Source organism: Sycon ciliatum, chromosome 5, assembly GCF_964019385.1.
Source record: "Sycon ciliatum chromosome 5, ocSycCili1.1, whole genome shotgun sequence".
NCBI lineage: Eukaryota > Metazoa > Porifera > Calcarea > Leucosolenida > Sycettidae > Sycon > Sycon ciliatum.
This window is the reverse complement of record NC_088647.1, coordinates 2,944,024-2,965,038: the sequence shown is the minus strand read 5'-3', so window position 1 is coordinate 2,965,038 and position 21,015 is coordinate 2,944,024. Positions and strand designations below refer to the sequence as shown.

The 21,015-nt window shown below is 48.0% G+C and overlaps 1 protein-coding gene across 1 annotated transcript in view; it reads right to left on the bottom strand.

Moving 5' to 3' along the window:
* LOC135817181 (uncharacterized) overlaps positions 1–21,015 on the bottom strand; it is a 49,159-nt gene that overhangs the window by 6,593 nt on the left and 21,551 nt on the right. The window contains exons 15-35 of the mRNA XM_065330311.1: positions 20,649–20,706; positions 19,538–19,628; positions 18,898–18,989; positions 18,226–18,390; positions 17,547–17,705; positions 16,690–16,744; positions 16,204–16,216; positions 15,238–15,308; positions 14,517–14,574; positions 13,933–14,050; positions 13,383–13,458; positions 8,833–8,873; positions 7,245–7,307; positions 6,301–6,540; positions 5,618–5,679; positions 3,963–4,041; positions 3,339–3,383; positions 2,449–2,528; positions 2,085–2,184; positions 1,575–1,642; positions 716–783 (exon numbers count right to left, since the gene is read on the bottom strand). Coding sequence (XP_065186383.1) covers positions 716–783; positions 1,575–1,642; positions 2,085–2,184; positions 2,449–2,528; positions 3,339–3,383; positions 3,963–4,041; positions 5,618–5,679; positions 6,301–6,540; positions 7,245–7,307; positions 8,833–8,873; positions 13,383–13,458; positions 13,933–14,050; positions 14,517–14,574; positions 15,238–15,308; positions 16,204–16,216; positions 16,690–16,744; positions 17,547–17,705; positions 18,226–18,390; positions 18,898–18,989; positions 19,538–19,628; positions 20,649–20,706 — 1,802 coding nt within the window. The remainder of the gene's footprint in view (positions 1–715; positions 784–1,574; positions 1,643–2,084; positions 2,185–2,448; positions 2,529–3,338; positions 3,384–3,962; positions 4,042–5,617; positions 5,680–6,300; positions 6,541–7,244; positions 7,308–8,832; positions 8,874–13,382; positions 13,459–13,932; positions 14,051–14,516; positions 14,575–15,237; positions 15,309–16,203; positions 16,217–16,689; positions 16,745–17,546; positions 17,706–18,225; positions 18,391–18,897; positions 18,990–19,537; positions 19,629–20,648; positions 20,707–21,015) is intronic.

The window sequence follows — 21,015 nt, the reverse complement described above, 5'->3', positions numbered from 1 at the left end:
GGGGGGGGGGGGGGGCTGCAGCACCTTGTGGAGTGGCTGCTTCCTGCCACTGCATCACCTGCATGGCCAAGCCGACTGGAAATGCGTCTTGCACAAAGCGCATGACATGGATGGACTGGCGTAGTCGTAGTCCAGCCAGGGTCGCCCTTTCTTCCAAGAGTCTTGGAAAGCGTGAGTTCTTTTTCTCTTCGCTGCGGGCTCCATCGTCCAAATCACCAGTGGGCTGAAAACTTGCAACTGTGTCAAAAGCTATAGCCAAAGTTACGCTTTTGACCGCCTGCCCCATCGACTTTGAATGTCCTGACTTCCTGCTTGCCGCTGACCAGATCGCGCTCGAACCAGTTGACCCCGGTTGACCCTAGTCGAGTTTCTGTCGCTTGTAGACTGTTGTGTACATAGTCATTATATTATAGTGTGTACGGTTGCGCTAGATTTGCAACACTGTCCAACAGATGGGGTCCGCGAGTCGTAAAATACCGGTATTTTAGGAATCCATTGTCAGTTTGAGACATTTTTCAGCCGGGTCTGACTGGACCCGGTGTTATCTGTTCAGCCAGGTCGTGCAGTTCCCCAGCCGGGCGGGTGACCCGGCTGACCCGGCTCTCCAGCAGGCCCTGATTTCTGTAGATCAAAAACGAACACCCCCTAAGTTAACCAGCTCAGGTATAAAGGCTGTATACAGCGCAGCAGCAGCAGCGGCAGCAAAACACTGTACCTCGTCGGAAGGAGATGGTACAATGCACCTGTGGCAGCATAATGTCACCATCCTTCTTCTTGTTACGCCTTTCATCATACACCAGACAGTGCATACACACACACAACACAGACACACATAAACACATGTACACACGCACACGCACACACGCACACAACATGCACAACACACTGATCAATACATTGAATCATGGCAAACAAACAGGATCATGAGATACTAGTATTATAAGGTGACAGCTACAAGAGGCATGGAGCCAGAGACTGGTTTTCAAAGGGTATAATGATACATGTCATCACTGGACTACTAGTAATGTGCTGTAGTTGTTTCTATGCACCCATATGGAGCTGTTACAGCACCTCTATCACAAGACCACATGGGGCAGGGCAGCCATGTTGGTTCCACTCAACCCCTGCATCTATGGGTCACATGATGTCAGCCATGTTGGTTCCACTGTCCACATGACATGATTACTTTCTACACAAATCTAGTCACATGACCAAGATGTAACACTACAGCGGAATTCATGGAATACACAAGACTTATCTGCAGGCCCACATTAGCGTACATACAATACTGTAAGAGTTGAAAGTTTGACGGGACGATTTTGCAATTTCCCCACAAGGTGGCGCAAAGTTAAAAGACCCTGCCTTAACACATCCGCCTTGTATTCCTCCAGTACATGTACAGAGGAAAGAAGGAATAGCAGACGTGTAACGTTTCTTGAGCTAACAAATTTGTTTTCTCGTTAAAATGTTAGACTTTGTCAAGTTTGTGACTCGTTTGACATTCAACTCTTAGAGTAGATAGAGACTCAGTGACCAGTGTCACTCTGTGCAGGGAGATGCCTGCCTAGACTTACATGATGATTTCTTTGGCTGCTTCAAAGCTACGCTTGATAAGCTTGTCGGACTTACTATCCATGGGGTTCTGAGAATAGGGCACAGCAACACAATGATACCAATCATACCAATGATACCAATGATACCAATGTACAATCATAGTCTGCAATACATGACTGTACACCGCTGCCATTCAGAATACCCATACAATCATGCATGCTGCTAGGATGATAGTTGTGGCATGCTAATTCTAGACTGAAGCCAGGGGAGAGTGTGTTGAGGCGACGTTGTGGAGAATCTATGGATCATTCTCAAAGCACGAGTGTACAAGGTATGGTGTCATTTATAATCTTCCCAGAGCATACCTTCACCAGTTGCATCGATGGTCATGAACACACACACACACACACACACACACACACACACACACACACACACACACACACACACACACACACACACACACACACACACACACACACACTTACACTAACACACAATCTTACACTAACACACACTCTCTCCCTTACCACGTCCAAATCACCTCCACCATCACGCCGACTGACCCACTTCTGCCAATGGACAGTGGTTGATTCGTCATGGGAGAAGCCTGGGATGTTGTACTTACGACTGGGCCAAACGAGAGCATACACACGCACAGCACCCACACACACACCCACAAACAGACAAACACACACACACAAATACACATGCACATGCAATTTTACATACTAGTACAGTACTGTACTGCGCTGAAATTGTTGGTGGTGATTCGACAGTTTGATGGTATGATCTATAGACACACCATAACGTGATAGAACTGGGGCAGGAGCATGGAAAGGACCTGAGAGTATGCTAGTGACAGTTCAACACATCAGCACTATGCTAACTCACTCTTTCATGCTCTTTCCAGTGCCGGTCATCTCGTCGGCATAGAAACGAAGAGTGGTCTTCTTGTCATCTAAACTTGTACTCTGCAGAAAAGAGGTGAGTTAGTGTGAGAGAGGGAGAGAGAGAGAGAGAGAGAGAGAGAGAGAGAGAGAGAGAGAGAGAGAGAGAGAGAGAGAGAGAGAGAGAGAGAGAGAGGGGGGGGGGAGAGGGAGGGAGAGAGAGAGAGAGAGAGAGAGAGAGAGAGAGAGAGAGAGAGAGAGAGAGAGAGAGAGAGAGAGAGAGAGAGAGAGAGAGAGAGAGAGAGAGAGAGAGAGGGAGAGGGAGAGGGAGAGGGAGAGAGAGGGAGAGAGAGAGAGAGAGAGAGAGAGAGAGAGAGAGAGCAAGACAAATCTTCGTCATCAATAGAGAGGTTCCGCACTCCGTAAAGCTGAGCAGCTTTACGTTAGTGGGCGGGAAAAGCCCGGGAATTCGCGAGTTTGCACTCCACTTACGGAAAGTTGTCTACGTAGAGTACGTAGATAGGGCTCTGATAACGTAGCTGGTCCGAAAGTGGATTGGGGTACAAATTTATGACTCTCTCCCCAGGTCGATCTGGTCGTACACTGCCGCGTTCGGAGTTGCCAAGGGCAGCTACGTGATTTGAAAACTCCGTATGGCGGAACACAGATGCGCGTGCAGTTTACGTAAGACTTTCCGTAGATCGACTACGTTTTTTACTAACGTAATTACGTTATGCGGAACCTCTCTAATGACTGGATATGATGTCAGTTACACACCCATATTCCATGAGGGAGATCAAACATATACAATAACAACAACCACACGAGAAATGAACAGGAAATTAGAAATACAACAGTATCAACACTACATGGTTAACACTGTACATAACCTACCTCTCCGCCAACTGGGTGAATAACGCCTTCGTCAGTCGTTGACGGCTAAGCACACACACACACACAACGGAAAACGACTCGAAGGAGCAACAACCTTGAACTTTCTACATGAACTCCGAAAGCACCTGTTCGCACTACCTAGTCTAAAGCCCAACAACCAGGCACTAAACAAAAGCAGCGCAGCACAGCACAGCGCGGCACAGTACAAGCCCCGGTGCATCCGCAAACGTGCGCGAAAAGGACAGAAGCACTTGACCGCTCAAGTCTACGGTCAATGCACCACGAATGCAAGCATACTAGAAGCAGATGAGTAGCAGTACAGCACAATCACGCATGTGACACGTTGGTTCAGATTTCGGGATCTTCTGAACACACACGGCATGCATGTAACTGGCGTGTGACAAGCAGGAATGAGTAGGGTACGGTGTGTGTGTGTGTGTGTGTGTGTGTGTGTGTGTGTGTGTGTGTGTGTGTGTGTGTGTGTGTGTGTGTGTGTGTGTGTGTGTGTGTGTGTGTGTGTGTGTGTGTGTGTGTGTGTGTGTGTGAGCTCCCAGCAGGCAGCTGGGCGTGTGTGCTGACAACTTCTGCTATGTATCAGCACAATGCCTGCATCAAACTACTTACCAACATTGTCTGCAGGAAAGCCACTGCAGATTGTCTGTCCTCGAAGTGTCGGTGCGTAGTCAACTGATCAATGAGCTCTCTACAAGACAGTGAGGAGAGAGAGAGAGCTTTTACTAGTTAGAAGACCCCCTCCCGACTCCAGCACCCCCTCCTCCCCCCTCCCAGACTCCAGCACCCCCTCCCCCTCCGACTCCAGCACCCTCCCCCCCCCCCCCCCGACTCCAGCACCCCTCTCCCCGCCCAGACCCTTTGATATGTACTAAACTGTAGATACTGTGTGAAAAGCAGTCTTCATCTTGAGTTCGTCATGTCTAGTTGTGTTTCCGTAGTAGTCTTGTAATAAACAGTCTTCAAAATGTGGTTATCGTCGCCCATTGTATAAGTGTGGAGACGACACGGGACTGGGAGCAGGTGGAGAAAGTATAGATAGAACAAAACCTCATGACTTTATCCACATGTTAAGGAGTTAACTTTTGTTGAAGTATGTACGCTAGCATGCAAAGGAAACTGACACCGTTGGTCACCACCCCTCGATTCCTCATAGCGCAATTCACTAGAACTAAGAAAGGGTTTGCTCCCCACACCGGAGCTCGCGCTATTCCGCCGACTTTACTTGACACTTGACTGACTCACGACTGCCATCCAGAGCACACGAGAAGTCCATCGAACCTTCGACTCGGCAAACCTGCAAGAAAGCACCACTCCCTGCTCAATACACAGCCTCAGCCTACTCAAGCTCAACTGATGAGGGGTGAATTCCCCGAAACACTGTGTATTGAGCAGGGAGTGGTGCTTTCTTGCAGGTTTGCCGAGTCGAAGGTTCGATGGACTTCTCGTGTGCTCTGGATGGCAGTCGTGAGTCAGTCAAGTGTCAAGTAAAGTCGGCGGAATAGCGCGAGCTCCGGTGTGGGGAGCAAACCCTTTCTTACAAATCATCGCCGAAGTCGCAACCACTACTTCGTACTGTTGTGTCCAGCGCGGGCTTGCGACTAGTTGGTTTGGAGGTGACAGCGTTGCGAATGACCGAGGGTCCTCGACGTCTGTTTCACCGTCCAGGAGCGACACTGACTCACGCTGCTATCTGGTGTTCACGAGGTGTTTATCGCGCTGGAAGCGGAGCGTCTCTGTAAGTTTGTATCCCTGGTGATGTTTGTGCCTGGAGAGCACTATATAAGTGGTGCTCTTCAGGCACAATCTTCCTCAGCCTACTCAAGCTCAACTGATGAGGGGTGAATTCCCCGAAACACTGTGTATTGAGCAGGGAGTGGTGCTTTCTTGCAGGTTTGCCGAGTCGAAGGTTCGATGGACTTCTCGCGTGCTCTGGATGGCAGTCGTGAGTCAGTCAAGTGTCAAGTAAATACGGCGGAATAGCGCGAGCTCCGGTGTGGGGAGCAAACCCTTTCTTACAAATCATCGCCGAAGTCGCAACCACTACTTCACTAGAACTGACAGCTATATCAGTCACTGAGTTTTGTTTGTTTGTTTCTGTAGCAAGTAGTCAGGGAATGAGTGAGCCACACTGTACTACTATATACAGAGTACATGAGAGCATGGTGGTAAGCTCAGGGTAGTGAAGACCACGTGGCAAGTGACATGCGATCGAGCACGGATTTGGAAATACGTGCAGAGGATGGGACGGGCGCACGGGGACTCACCTGACCATAAAGCAGTTCTGAAACGTACGCAAGTGATGCTTGAAATCCCGACACAGGGCGTTCTGCAGTACAGAGTACATCAACACATGTGTACACGTGCACAGACATGCACAGACGTGCACCCAACCACCCACCCACACACGCACACACACACACATATGTGCGCCCACCCACACATGTGCACACATGTGCACACACACACACACACACACACACACCCACACACACACACACACACACACACACACACACCCACACACACCCCCACCCACACACACACACACACACATACATACCCCCACCCACACAATCATGTTCTCTCTAATTCATCTATTACAGGTTCTTCTATTACGAAAGATGTTGAGACATCGGCGGTGATTAGTGAAGAAAGTGTCTGCTCCGAACGTCGGAACTCGCACTTCCTGCCGACTGACTTAACACTTGACGGTTCTTCTATGGTTTTGGTTAATAGATATTCAATATGCCACAATCACCACCCCAGATTCAATAGCAACTCATTGGAGCACAATGGAGCATGGACAAACAGCACAGGAGATGATGTCATCAATCTAAGGTAATGATACAATGATCCAAGCATATACTGAAGCGATGATGTAATCCAAGCATACCCACAAAAGATATGACTAAAATTAACGACGCAATCTAAGCAATGGTATACATACTTGATGCACGAAGCAGTAAAACCACTCGGCCGTATGGGCCGTGTGGTTGGCGCATGCGTCCGTGTCACTGGCCACCTTGGATGTGCGCATCACATGGCCGCCGAGTCGTGGACTTGAGCCGGTGCTGTCGGTGCGATGGCACGGCTCATGCATACTCACCGACTTCGTATTGGCTAGAGGCCGCTGTACACTGGATGGGCCGCTGGGCGGGCCACTGCTGGCCATGTCCTCCTCGTCACCCTGTCACACAACACACAGTTATGCACAACAATATTGAATCTACTTGACATGCGACATTCACAACACACAGTCCATTCGACATTGAACCGACCACTTGGCTTTAGTGAGAAAGCAGACCTTGCTGAGGTGTGGGTATCATAATATTGTATACTCTAATTTCAGAAATTTTCGGTGCTCAATATTTTCGGTAAGAGGGCAAAAGGCCAGGTTAGGTGAACAGAAATTTTCGGTACAGAGAAACTGTTCCCTATTGGATTATGCGTGTTAGTGTTTGTTCGGTGTATTGAAATTTTAGGTATGAAGCAGATACACCGAAAGTACCGCAAATAAAAGTAAACCGAAATTTTGTGAAATTACAGTATCACGTTATTGTCGGTGTAACTTAAATTTCGGTAATTTCGGTAGAGAAACCAGGTACCTAAATTTAGATAACGCATAACATGGCACTGGAGTATGCACTGTATGTGCAGGGAACGCTGGTTACCTGATTCTACATTACACCTGAAACCTGACAGGTCCCTGGCACTGACATTTTACCACACCTAAAAATACATGTTATACAGTACTATGCTCACATGGCGTTCTCATTCTCATGCATTTCTACACCTCCCTGAACTGGCCAGTGATAACACAAAGCAAGACCACTGCACACCTCCCTGAGTCCCTGAACTGTCCAGTGATAACACAAAAGCAAGACCACTCACACTGCTGTTGCCAATGTCCATGTCTCGCTTCAGAGGAGTGTGTTGATCCTCATGGGATAGGGACTGCAAAGCAAGCGACACAGACGTGCACACACACAGACACACGGAGAGACAGACAGGCACACACTTACTGATGCCCAAACACCAATCATGTCACCCATTTCAAGGCACAACAAGAAAGGGACGTTATCGCAGATTCGGCCGTTACGTAAACTGCACTCTTGGCCACAAGAACATACAGTCGACCTTGCAAATAACAGCCCTCGATCGGGCATGCGAAAGTGTTGCTATTTGCGAGAGTTGTCGTGATTTACAAGGCTGGAAGTGTGCAGTCACATGGATAGTAGGTCTGAAGATAGTGATACTATTCATGAGTTGTTGTTATTCATGAGGTTGACTGCATTCCTAAAGCAGAACTGTGTGTGTGTGTGTGTGTGTGTGTGTGTGTGTGTGTGTGTGTGTGTGTGTGTGTGTGTGTGTGTGTGTGTGTGCCTGTGTGGTGTTGTTGTTGCATACAGTATTTATAGTGGGAATGAAAACAGGCATACTATAAATAAAGCATACCACAACAACAACAACAACAACAACAACAACAACACCCCCCCCCCCACCCACACACACACATAGTTCTGTTTTAGGAATACAGTGTACACGGCGTCTCAGCTTCTCACATATGATGAGCCCTGCGCTCGCTTCAAGTCAACGAATCAGACTTGCTTTTCGCAAACGAAACGAGCCTCACGCCCAAACCACGAGCAGTACAATTTGTGTTGGGCTTTGTCCATGGGCCAGTTACCAAGCCAACCCAAGTCAAGGCGTGAAGCACTGGGCATGGTCATCTGCTGCAGTGTTGAAGTGGTGCAATATGGAATACAGTTAGTGACACAACTACTGTATTTGTACCATGATAAGTGGCAATCCTTCAGAGAAAGAACGAGAGAGCTTGGAAGCTCAGGGCCCTACGCTATGCTTTGTTGCTTAGCTCATCGTGCATGTTGTTAGAACTGATGGAAATATTTCCTGGGACCAGCGCTGACTCTGCCGATCACGGGCGTTCTGGAGTCGACGGGATCTCTCTTCCGACGTTTCCTGTGACCGGCGCTGACTCGCCCGTTCACGCTTATTTTGGAGACGACGGGATCTCTCTTCCAAAGTATGTTTTTGCTGACGCATCCTATCACCTATTCGGCAACTAACGTCCATTCTAATTGCATTTCCTCCTCGTCTCCCTATCTCTTTCCAGAAATTCTCCCTATACATCAGGAAGTCGTATACACAATACGACGAATATTGTGGCCAGCTGTTTGTGGCCAGCTGTGTTTGATGGTACGGTACGGGACAGATACGGGAGCCAGCAAATATTGTGGCCAGCTGTTATGTACAATCCTGTAGAGCCTTTGTAGTCACAGATACGGGACAGATACGGGACAGATACGGGATAGCTCCAGGCGTGACACAAACAAACAAACAAACACCAAATTAAAGCTGTGTGGACCCTGGCTAGCGCCAGACGTTACTGAAGTAACGTCTTCTGCATAGCTACGGGAATTAAACACTGCTTGCTGTGACTGGCCGCGAGATATCTTACCGGGCCAAGCTGCAGCACGATCTTCCCATCAGAACTCTCAACTGAAAAATATGCACACACAAAACACACACACACACGCACACACACACGCACACGCACACACACACACACACACACGCACACACACACACAAGTCATTCGATTTAGACTACGGCCTGACATAGAAGTCAGGATAGGATCATCATGCAGGCAAGTAGATTACTAGGCTGAGGACTGTGGAGAATCCAGTATGGAAACAATAAATGCATGTCTCTGTTAGGTACCTCCTCCCGTACAACCTTTTCCAAGCTGGCCTGCATGCACCCCATACTACGTCGTACTCACCTTTTGTCTCCTTTTGGCATCTTTTGTTCCGTTGGCCTGGGTAGCTACTTGCGCTCCCATATTTGCCATAGCTACCCAGGCCCTTTATCTTGCCGTTCTCAATTGATCTCTCTCTCTCTCTCTCTCTCTCTCTCTCTCTCTCTCTCTTGTCTCTCTCTTCCACAATGTAGTCGTTCCATTCGTCTTGGTCTCCGTCTCCTCGTCTCCCCAATAAATGTTGTTCGACCTAACCTGTTCCCGTTGTCTGTTGGCTCTGGAGAGTATGTCGTTGTCCTTTTCGTACTCAACATCTCTGTTGAATCATGTCGAAGACAGTCAAGAGTTTTGTCCGTCGCATTACTTCTCCCACCCATGCTGGTCATGGTGGGAGACAGTCCCCGGACTTTTTAGAAAGTAGCACTGACTCGACGCCTAGAGCAAAGCCCACCAAAAGAAAGCCCGAGAGCCCGAGCGAGAGCTTGTGCCCGAGCATTGAAAGTGATGAGCGGACCGTGTCAGGGACACGTAAAGCAGCCTGCAAGTCAGGAAGAGATGCTGCTACCCAAGACCCCGGCCCAGGACCCAGTGACCATTGTATGTGTGAATCCCAGCAGCACGTATCCACCCTACTACAGTCAGTAAGTACTGGGAGAGCTCAAACAAGAATTGAAACAAGTCGTAAACCGCTAAATACAAACACTGGCGGAAGGTCTGCTGGCGCCGATTGCGTCACGCATCAGTGATCTCGAGGACTGCGCCCAGCAGCAGTGCGAAGATATCAGCCGCATCAGCGCAGAAAACAAGAAGCTGCGCAAGACAGTAGACCAGATTGCCGCAAAAACAGGCGAGGCTGTAATGTCCGCCATGAGCAACATGGAGAAGAAGCTTGGCGCCATCATGTCTGCTGAAGCTGGCGCCGACCACTTGTCCAAATTGGGACCCCGTAGATCTACGCCATTATGGACCGGCTTGGGTTCATGCAGTACTGCGGCCATAACCGGCAATGACATCTGTGACATGGTTGACGATATCGCGGATCTGCGCACCCGCGACAACAATGTCATACTTCGCAGCCTAAAAGAAGACACGCACGAGAAGATCTGCCCGCACTCATTGCAGCACGTGCTCCCGACTTGAAACGCGACGACATAATTCTAGTTCCGCGACTTCAAGGGAGAAGGTACCGCGTTACAGATTCCACTGATTCTGCCAGTGCCAGCGCTAGCACTGCTCAGCCACCACGCCCTGTATTCTGCCAGTGCCAGCGCTAGCACTGCTCAGTCACCACGCCCTGTACGCGCTGTCCTCACAGCAAGGGGAAAGCTCACCTAATGCGAAACAAAACTTGCGCAAGGATAAACGGGCAACCTGTAAGTTATATGTCAGCCACGATCTGACGCGCCAGCAACAGCAGAGGAATGTACACTATTCATTGCCGTGGAACCCAAAGCGCAAGTCTTTGTAGGCAAAACTACAGACTCGGTGCACAAGAAGAAACAGTATGTTTTCTGTACTACATACCATCCGCACTTTGTCAGAGCAAATTATCGCTCCCTTCTGAAGCAGTCACTTTTTCACTGATTCTCAGATTTTCTTTAGAAGAACCAAGCAGGTTTTTTTGCAATTAGTTAACTCTTACGGCAGAGCATACTTTGCTCCTCTGATGAAGCACTCTACGTGCAGAAACCGGTCAGGTCTCATCAATTGTATTGTAATAGTATGAATTATAAACTAACTACTGTGCCTTTGTTGTGCCGGGAGATGTTTGTCTCCCATCGATGTGTCGGGAGTTGTCCTTCCAGAAACTCATTATGAGAACAACAGGCCACCGCAATGCACAATCTCTAATGGCATACTCCAACCCGAGTGAAGCTGAGAAATTGTCTACTGCTCGCCTACTTGACCGGGAAATGAGTGCTTCGTCAGCTCGGCCTACCTGTGACATTGACGACTTGATTGCCTCTTGCACCGGAGAGGAGCTACAACAGCTTGAAAGTCGCTCTGCTCCCACCGCTAGTAGCAGAACGGAAGTGGCCGCACCTATTAGCCACATGCCAACCGAGGGCAAAGGTGTGGTCTTGCTGTCTGGATCTTTCGCTGGTAACGTTACAATACACAATCACTTCCATTAATGTCTGCAGTCTATGTGTAGTTCTGTTGAAATCCTCTGTATATAGCCTTCAAGATCTCTTTCCGAAATACTCAACATGTACCTGTACACAGTACAAGTACATTATATACTCATCTTCTAAATCTTCTCAATTGTTTCTTATTCTTCCAGGTAATTTACTCTCTCCGTCTCACTTGTATTTGTGCTATCATGATCGACAACCATTCATTTTGAATATGATAAGATGGACACCTTACGACACTATGAATGCTGCGGTTGTGTGCTGACATGGCAATGGATGGCTTCCAAGAGTACACAACCCCCCATGATGATTATTGTAGGACAGGTTCAAACAGTTGCCGCCACACTTCATGAATGCACGTGGTTCAAGGTAGGGTTGTGTAGTCGCGCCGGAGGGATAAATGCATTATCCCATTCGCACTCTGGGTATACCGTATCTCTCATAGTTTCCCCGTACCTTTGGTACTCGGGAAAATATTCGACGATATCCCCCTCGTACTCGTGGGATAATGCCACTTGCTCTGCATTTTGGTTGGTTCCAGAAATTGCTGGAACCGACCAAAAACATTTGTACAAACCTACAACTTTCACCTAGTTCAACCCTATGGTCCAGTGACTTTGGACAGCTTTACAACTTTTCACCTAGCTCTTTCCTAAGGTTCACGCTACACATTTGTATTAGCCACATTTGCACCAAGACAATTATTTTACTGCATTGCTACACGCTCAGTTACTGGTGCATAGTGCAACATGACTAGCAACTCTCTCCTCTTCACACTATGCCAATCCAAGCCTACTGTGTATATAAGCTAGTGGCGTAGTGGTTACTGCCTCATTCTTCATCCTCTGATGAAGCATTCTAATTGAAGAAACCGGTCAGGTATCAATAACGTTAATATTGTAACGTATGAATTATAACTAAAATTACTGTGCTCTTGTTGTGTTGGGAGTTCAATGCATCTTCCCTGATTGCCTATTTAAATATCTGTAAACTGCATGAAGTTCAATACATTCTATTCAAACATAAAATTGACGTCCTAGCAATTTCGGAGATATGGCTAAAACAGCAATCCCTGACGGCTCAATCAAACTGCCTGGCTACGAAGTACACAGAAGAGACCGCAAGCTAAAGACAGGAGGCGGTGTATGTATCTACATCAATGACAAACTTAAGCACAGACAATTACATATCCTCCAAGATATGGAAGCCGTTTCCATCCCCTGAACATGGTATGCACGTATAGACCCCCTTCATCCCCCGTCACATTTTGCCAGGACTTGCTCAACACCGTTGATGGTAGACAACATCGAAGCAAACACCTCGATGGACGCTCACACCATTGTGCTCGGCGACCTCAACGTCGACATCGCAGACCACCAACACCAGCGGTACAGGTGCTTCCTAAGCTTCTGCCACGCTACCAACTTACAGAACATAGTTACGTCCCCTACCAGATTTCCCAGCCAATCGGTGCTAAACTTAATCTTACTACCTCTTACAATTTGAACTTACCCACCAGCATGCATGTCCTATTCTTCATGGGGACAGAGTATCATCTACCACGGCTGTTCCGTTGAGCCAGGCGACGCTTCCGAACACCAACTAGTACACTCGGACGTCTCTTATCCGGGCACCTTGGGACCGGGCACTGCCCGTATCTCAGATTTGCCCATGTCTCAGGATAACTCAACTACTTACATAGGCTGGCAGTGAAAAATAAGCACTTCCACATACAGGGACAAAGTAAAAGAAACCAAATTCGAAGCATTTGTACTATAGGAACTCAAGCTGAAAGTGCCCAGTGGAGAGACGTGCCCGTATCTGAGGCGTATGGATAAGAGACGTTTGAGTGTAGTTTTAGAGCTGTTGGCTACATTTGCACTCTGCGCTATAGAACCCACCGGTCAGAACCCAGAAGCCTCCAATGTCCATTCATGACAGTGCATACACACACACACACGCACATGCACATGCACACACACACACACACACACACACACACACACACACACACACACACACACACACACACACACACACTCACTCACACGTACCAGTACACCCACCCCCACCCCCACCCACCCCGCACCCATTCGCACACCCACACTCACTCACCGCTGTTCAGGCAAGTGTAGACATCCATGGCTGTGCTGCCCACAACCTGGCGAGTACCATCGGTCTCTTTAACCACCTAAACACAGCAAGAGCACGGGGAAATACAAAGTTGAACGTTTTCTAGTTTCTACAATAGACACAACAATCTCAAGACCCATTCACAATGTCACTTGTTGGGATACGAAATGCCACAGGCGACGAGCTGAGACCGCGACACACGATTCACTATCTTTTAAGTTTCTGTGACATCCCTATGCACATGCACTCAGGGTAGAAAACTGTACTCCATTTACGTATGTCGCGCGTCGCACAGCGCAACAGTTGAACTTTGGTCGACTTCTGCGACAGTGGCCTTGCGACTGCTTGCGGCATACGGCGGGATCTGCTTCGATACCAAAAGCGCTCCGAATGCAGTTTTCAAACAGCAGCACAAGAAAGATGTGTGCACACTGTGAACTCTGTTAATGTGAACACTGTTAATGTGAAACACCATTACTGTGAACACTGTTAATGTGAACACTGCAAATGTGAACACTGTGCACACACTTACAGTAAGTTGGAGTATACAGCATGTTGTGTTGTGCACAATCATCTGCAGACGTGCAACTGCTGCGTTGTCCACCGTCCACTCTCCAGCACCCTGGCGATCAAGACGACACTGTGCCACTCTACATGGACAACAAGAGCAGGAGAATACAGTAGTAGAATACCACAAGGAAATTTGCACAACATCACCTTCCACCCATCAGGAATACAACCCTCAACACACCCACCCACACACACACACACACCCACACCCACCCACACCCACACCCACACATCAAACAGCACATGAACTACTTCAGCATGGAATGTAGTTCCCTGGCCAGCTTTGAAACACGACAGGAAGTTTATGTCTCGCAGAATGCAGTTTTCCGGAACCGCTTTCTGATTAAGGCTTACGCAAGGGCAAACATGGATGCAGCTAATGGGATTTCGGTCATTGACCACTTGGTGGTGGGTCTGATCTACTCACCTCCCACCGTTTAGGCGCTCTGCGCCTTGATCCTAGAGGGTGGTGGCGTTCCCACGGCGGATGTGAACCGTGAAATTAATTTTTTAATTTATAAGGGCAAACAGCTGGCTTCAACTTACAGACGAGCATCGCGATGGACAAGACACGACAACTCTATATCATCGGCTAGAATCACATCTAGACAAAGTGGATTAAACACAAACACAAACACACACACACACACACACAAACACACACACACACACACAAACACACACACACACACAAACACACAACGCATTGTGATTCTGCTGTAGATCATAACTCAACGGTGATGATGTCCCTGACCCTTGACGTCAGACAGGTGACTGTTGGACTACAGTACTGTCGGGCGCCGAAGAACGGCCAGGCTAGAATTTCACCAAGTTTTAAGAACGATGTAGGCTGGTTTTTGCAGATAAGAACGGAAACCGTAATCAACACTATACATGTAATGTACACTCAGACGTATGACTCTGCATAAATGTACTTCAAGTACATGTAAGACTGTACCATCGAATAAGAATGAAACTGCGGTGTTCGCTAAAAATAAGAACGGGCTAGGCTGGAACCCTGACCCCCAGTTCTTCGGCGCTCGACAGAACTGTTTGAGGCCAAAACAGGGGTGAGATTCTATTGTATGTATCATACTCGTGTTGATCGTATTGGCCTTAGGACAGTAATGTGTGCAGTGAAGTTGCTTACTTTCAACCGTTTTTTAAAGAAGCCCAGGGGTTGTTGAGCCTGGCCCGGATTCGGGTCCTATCGTATACCCCCCCCCCCCCCACACACACACACACAAATCCCATCCCAGGGGCTTACCAGTGACAGTCTGCACAGTGAGGAAGACCACACCACCAAGCTCAGCACAGTCCTCGGAGTTGCTACCAGAACTACAAGAGAACACACATACACAAACACAAACACCCACACCCACACCCACACACACACAAACACACACAAACACACACACACAAACACACACAAACACACACACACAAACACACACAAACACACACATACACACACATACACACACATACACACACACACAAACACACACACACACACACACACACACACACCAACAGCACAATGCCATGTACAGAAACGGTTAGGCGATGCGGAGACGTGAGATTAATGAGAGCGATGAATACCGTATTATCTCTAATATAAGCACAGTCTCCAATAATAGCACGTCTCCAATAATAGAACACCTTGGGGCGGCATTCAAAAAATAAAGTGCTCAGTCTCCATTATAAGCACACTGTGTAAATTCATTATCTGCACCGGCGAAAAAACCCTGAAATGTGTGTGTCTGACATGAATTTGGCATGGCAACATGCCTCTGAAATGAGGTTGAAATAATAATGGAACAGTCTCCAATAAAGGAACCATTAATAGCACGGAGCGGAGGTACATTGAAAAAATAAAGGACCGTGCTTATATTAGAGATAAGACGGTAGTAGCAATACCCCTCGAGCCCATTGCCATGGATCGATGCTTGTATGTACGGACAAGTGAGGGTTAAGTAACGAAGCAGGATGCTATAGCAGCAGCAGCAGCTCTAAATAACCACCAGCCAGTCAAGTAGACCTACTTTGAAGTATCACATGCACATAGTAGCAGGAGCTGTCATCAGCGTACAGTTTGAATGCCGCAAGGTCGCACGGTGCACGTGCGTAGTATGCATGAGGTAACTAGTCAGACATGAAGGGGGTGACAACGAATAGACAAAGGTCAAACACTATGGCACAAATATGGATCCAGATCTACTGCAGTACTTACTAGGATGACAAGTCTGCTCCAGTGATGTGTCAGGTAGTGAGAAACAAACAGAAACAGACAGAAACAGACGGACACAGGAGAGGGTAGAGTTCAGTTAATGTGTGACGAGCGGTGCCCAGTCATACTACAAAGCATATAAAGTGTCCAGTATTTAACTTAGGCAACACAGGGTTTGGCATATTCTCAGGCAGCACAGAGAGTGCATATACCATGAAGTATCGCACAAGAGTACCCCGTCTTGCGAGGGCGTACCACCTTGATTTTACAGCCAGGGAAAGGAAAATCGTTTGGCAGAGTGCAACGAAGTCTGTACGCTGTGAAAACCTTGGTGTACTAAGGTTACACTTAGCAAATGTTACCGTACTCGTGCAATTAGAGACCCCTCTTGAATAGTGCCCCAGTCTCTAAGAGCCAGTGAAAAAATAAAGCCCTCTCTTGAATAGTGCATGCGTGCATGCATTGAGTCATGCTGCGGACAAAACCTACCGAGGAATCTCTGCGGTGCGGCTTTCACATCAGCGCTGGTAATGCTGTCAATATCCTGCCAAATAAGGTAAACAAGCAAGCAAGCAAAGTGGATTTTACCTCAAATGAATGCTGTACAGCATTGATTTTCAACAAAGACTTCATGGAGAAATACTATAAAATATACCGGTATTTAAAGACAGGAGAATGTGTGCTCTCTGGTCTTCCCAGTTTGGGCTCTCCACGGCACCGCATGCATCTACCAAAGTGACTCGGCCAATTCTTGCACTCTGGAGACGTCAAAGCATTCAGTGCCAGCTGTATACGGACAATGGCTCTGGTCGGCACAGCACGTATGCCGGTACCGTGGAGGTGGCGAAAGTGATGAAAGCGTATTTGTTGAGGACGAGGTTTGTCCAACGCCCAGAGAAATGCCACTGGGTGTAGTACAGGTGGAGCTGCTAGTTGAGTTAGATTATACATCTGGTGAAATTTATGCAATACCCTGATGATGGGCCAGGCCCAACAATTTGGTGTGATGTAAATTTTAATTTTAATCGCAGTGAAGAGACCGTATTTGGAGTTTGGAGTTGAGAAGTGAAGTTTCCGAAATTGATGCATCTAAGACCAGAGTAGAAACACAAGTCAAGCTCATTGCTGAACGCAAGGGCTCTGAGGCTACGTCAGCCCGTGGGCCGTAGAGTAGCGGTCCTTGCTGTGTTGCTTCTTTCCACGGCCGTTGGCCTGGGCCCATTGTGCAGATTGCATACAAGGGATTTTCTCCCCTTGCAATGTGGTTGCTGCGGCCCAGTCTGCAATGACCGTTGTGTTTGTGTCTGTAGAGTATAAAGTAAAGGAACACGCATGCATGTACATACCTGCAGTGTTGCATGCAGCTGTTGAACTTCACTAAGATCACGCAGCGGTCTGCTCTGCAGAATCTCGGCAGCGCGGACATTGCGGCCGTAGAAACGACGATTGAGCATTATGTGCTCCGTGATGAACGTGCCTCTTAGCGACAAGCTCATGCTTAGGCCCTGCACAACATGAGACAGAGAACACATGCACACATGGACACACGTACACACGTACACACACACACACACAAGATACATATGTACATACACACACATACACACACATACACACACACACACACACACACACACACACACAAACACACACCACACACACCACACACACACACACACACACACAAACACACATTGATCAACATGCTTCATCAACAGGGCAATGAGTGTATGCTGGTAAGTCAGTGTCAACTCATCCACACGAGCAAGAGCAATGAGATGGAGCATTCAGAAACAGGCCAAGTGAAGGCCAGATTGACCAGCCGGAGCGCAACAAGCTTGGGGGAACAAACAAATTCACGGTTCGCATGAGACTCAATGATTAAGTTTTTCTGCATCCACGGGGAACAAAGCAGCAGTCAAGTAATATAATATGCACAGATGATGCCTGCTGCCGGTCTTGTGTGGCCATAGCACAGGACAAAGAAGTAAAGACAGCGCAATCACTGCCCCCACTAGGCCTTACCTTGTTGAACGTGTACCAGAAGAGAGGTGCATACTGACTGCCAACAGCATCCTCGTCACTGACCGGACCGGGTAGGAGGTTCACGTCCATTCCCAGCACTAGCACACGCTTGGTGAACGCCTCCATGCCCTCGTCATTGTTGATGACAACAATGATGTCCACACTCTATTATTGCAGTGGATAACAATACATACAAACACATAATAAATAAGGCACAAATATACAAATACACAATGTATGCAACTCCAATCAATACATGTGTTCTGCCAGCTACGCATCTATGCATCTGTCCACTCAGCTGTCCACTCAGTCACTTGGTCATCGCCACGCTCCGAATACAGGTTAACCCATCCATGCACCCTTACCTACGACTCAGATATGCATTCAGTGAAACCTGTGAAACCGCTCAAGGGACCTTCAACATGTGGTCTCTGTTACCAGGTGGTCTCCTTATCCAGGGTCATTTGACTGGAAATAGCATCCCTTGGTCCTGGTTGCAGTGGTCTTTTAAACAGCCTTATCCGAAAGGTGCTGTCCATGAATGCAGGCATGCACACATCTGCTCATTTGTCACGCTTCATCACCACAATAAAAACAATCATTATGTCTCCAGAATGTCAACACTTGCTATTGACTGCGGCAGGAGAGAGAGCAGTAAACATAACCACTGACCTGTGTGCCACCTTCTAGGCCAGCGGACATGCCACCAATCCACAGACCCGTCGGTGCTGACCAGCCGTCTTCGTCACGAACCGTTAGGATACCTAGAGTACACACACACACACACACACACACACACACACACACACACACACACACACACACACCTCAGACATGCCCATCGCGGAAGCGATGATAGCGAACAGCTATGTTAGACATAGCAACTTGTGCTGGGATTACACCATTCAACAGCTTGCAAGGCTGATGAATTGACCGCCACTATTTTTAGCCTGGTAAAAGTCACACACACACACACACACACACACACACACACACACACACACACACACACACACACACACACACGTTTATGCACACACCACACCACATGCACACCACACGCACATGCACGCACACACACACACACGTACACACACGCGCACACGTACACACACGTACACACACACACACAGCCATAGTGAAGTCTGACAACTGAGCCAGGGTGTGTTTGACACCCTTTTGTTTCATTGCTGAATATAGTCAGAGTGGAAACTCATCCTCTCTCTCCCTTTCGTCTCCCTTGCCTCTCAATCAAAGTCAGTCCACAATGGGTCTCTCAAGGAATAACAGAATACCAAGGTATACAACTTACCTGCACCAGAACGTACGCCCAGCACCAATCCGACTTTGTGCATCGACATCACCACAATACCACGCGCTTTGTTGAATACCTTGGCCGGGATCTACCAACGCAGTGACGAGCATGCACACGCGAACACACAAGTACAGCAGACAATGGTAAGCGGAGGACAGGACATCAACAATTCAACATCACACCCAATTGTGATTTAGTGACAAAAGTACATCTCAGTAGCATGAGGCATGCAATTTGTCACATTTTCTAGTAAGATCTTCAAGCTCCGGGGAAATTCCTCTTTGACATGTCGCTTCACTTCAGCTCCCCCAAGCTGCTCAAATGCTTCAGTCTCAGAAATAAACTTAGCGTCTTGCCAGGTATTATCCCGATATGCTTCTCGCACGTCTTCCACGACTTCTTTCAAAAAATGCATGGGGGCTGTATGCTCAAGTCGCAATGTGGGTATGCTGGAAATAGTGATACAATCGTAGTGCAAGGCGAAAAATCAAGGTGGGGCACCTGGAAGAAACGGAGCACTCTGGCAAAACCGTCTATTGGGATATGGCGAAACAGGCAAGCTGCACTCCCCCTAGGGGCGTCTGCAGGAATTTGACGAGCCCCCCCCCCCCCCTCTCTCGTCAAATTCAGACAGCATTGATATTTTGTACCAACATCCTTCAATGCGACGGACCCCACGATAGGCGGTCAGCCTTTGGGTCATCCTAATAAAGTTATTATTATTATTATTATTATTATTTGTAAGAAAGGGTTTGCTCCCCACACCGGAGCTCGCGCTATTCCGCCGACTTTACTTGACACTCCGGTGTGGGGAGCAAACCCTTTCTTACAAATCATCGCCGAAGTCGCAACCACTACTTCGTAATATTATTATTATTATTATTATTACTACATGAGTACCGAACAAGTGCCTTGCACCATGTACATGTATAATTATGTCATCAGTCAATCACTCATGTGCATGCGTGCAGGACTGTTTTTTTATTTTATTTTTAGGCACGAGGATATGGCGCGTGCCCCATGCCCCCATCTGCGCCCCCCCCCCCCCCCCCCCCCCACCTGCACAAATGCACGCACAGCGACAGTGCACAAAGCCCCGGTAACTTACAGATATGCTCTTCAAGATCTGAGTGGCACGTATCACAAACGACTCGAGAGCAGAAACCCTGCAAACAACAACACCACATCGACCAAGAACTATAAGAAAACTTCCACCTAGCGGCCACACGTATCCCTCCATGGGTGTTGCACGCAAACCTCACCATACTGTCAGCACTGTAGTATAGGTACTGGGTGAGAGTAGTCAGTACAGCAGCCTGTCAGCATGCTACTCAGTACTCTTGATACTAGTGAATGAGTAGTGCATACATCTCCATGCACTCCTTTGCACGCACATGCAGGCAGTGCACACATGTAGTGACACGCGCACACATGCACACACGTACACACATACACACGTGCACACACGTACACGC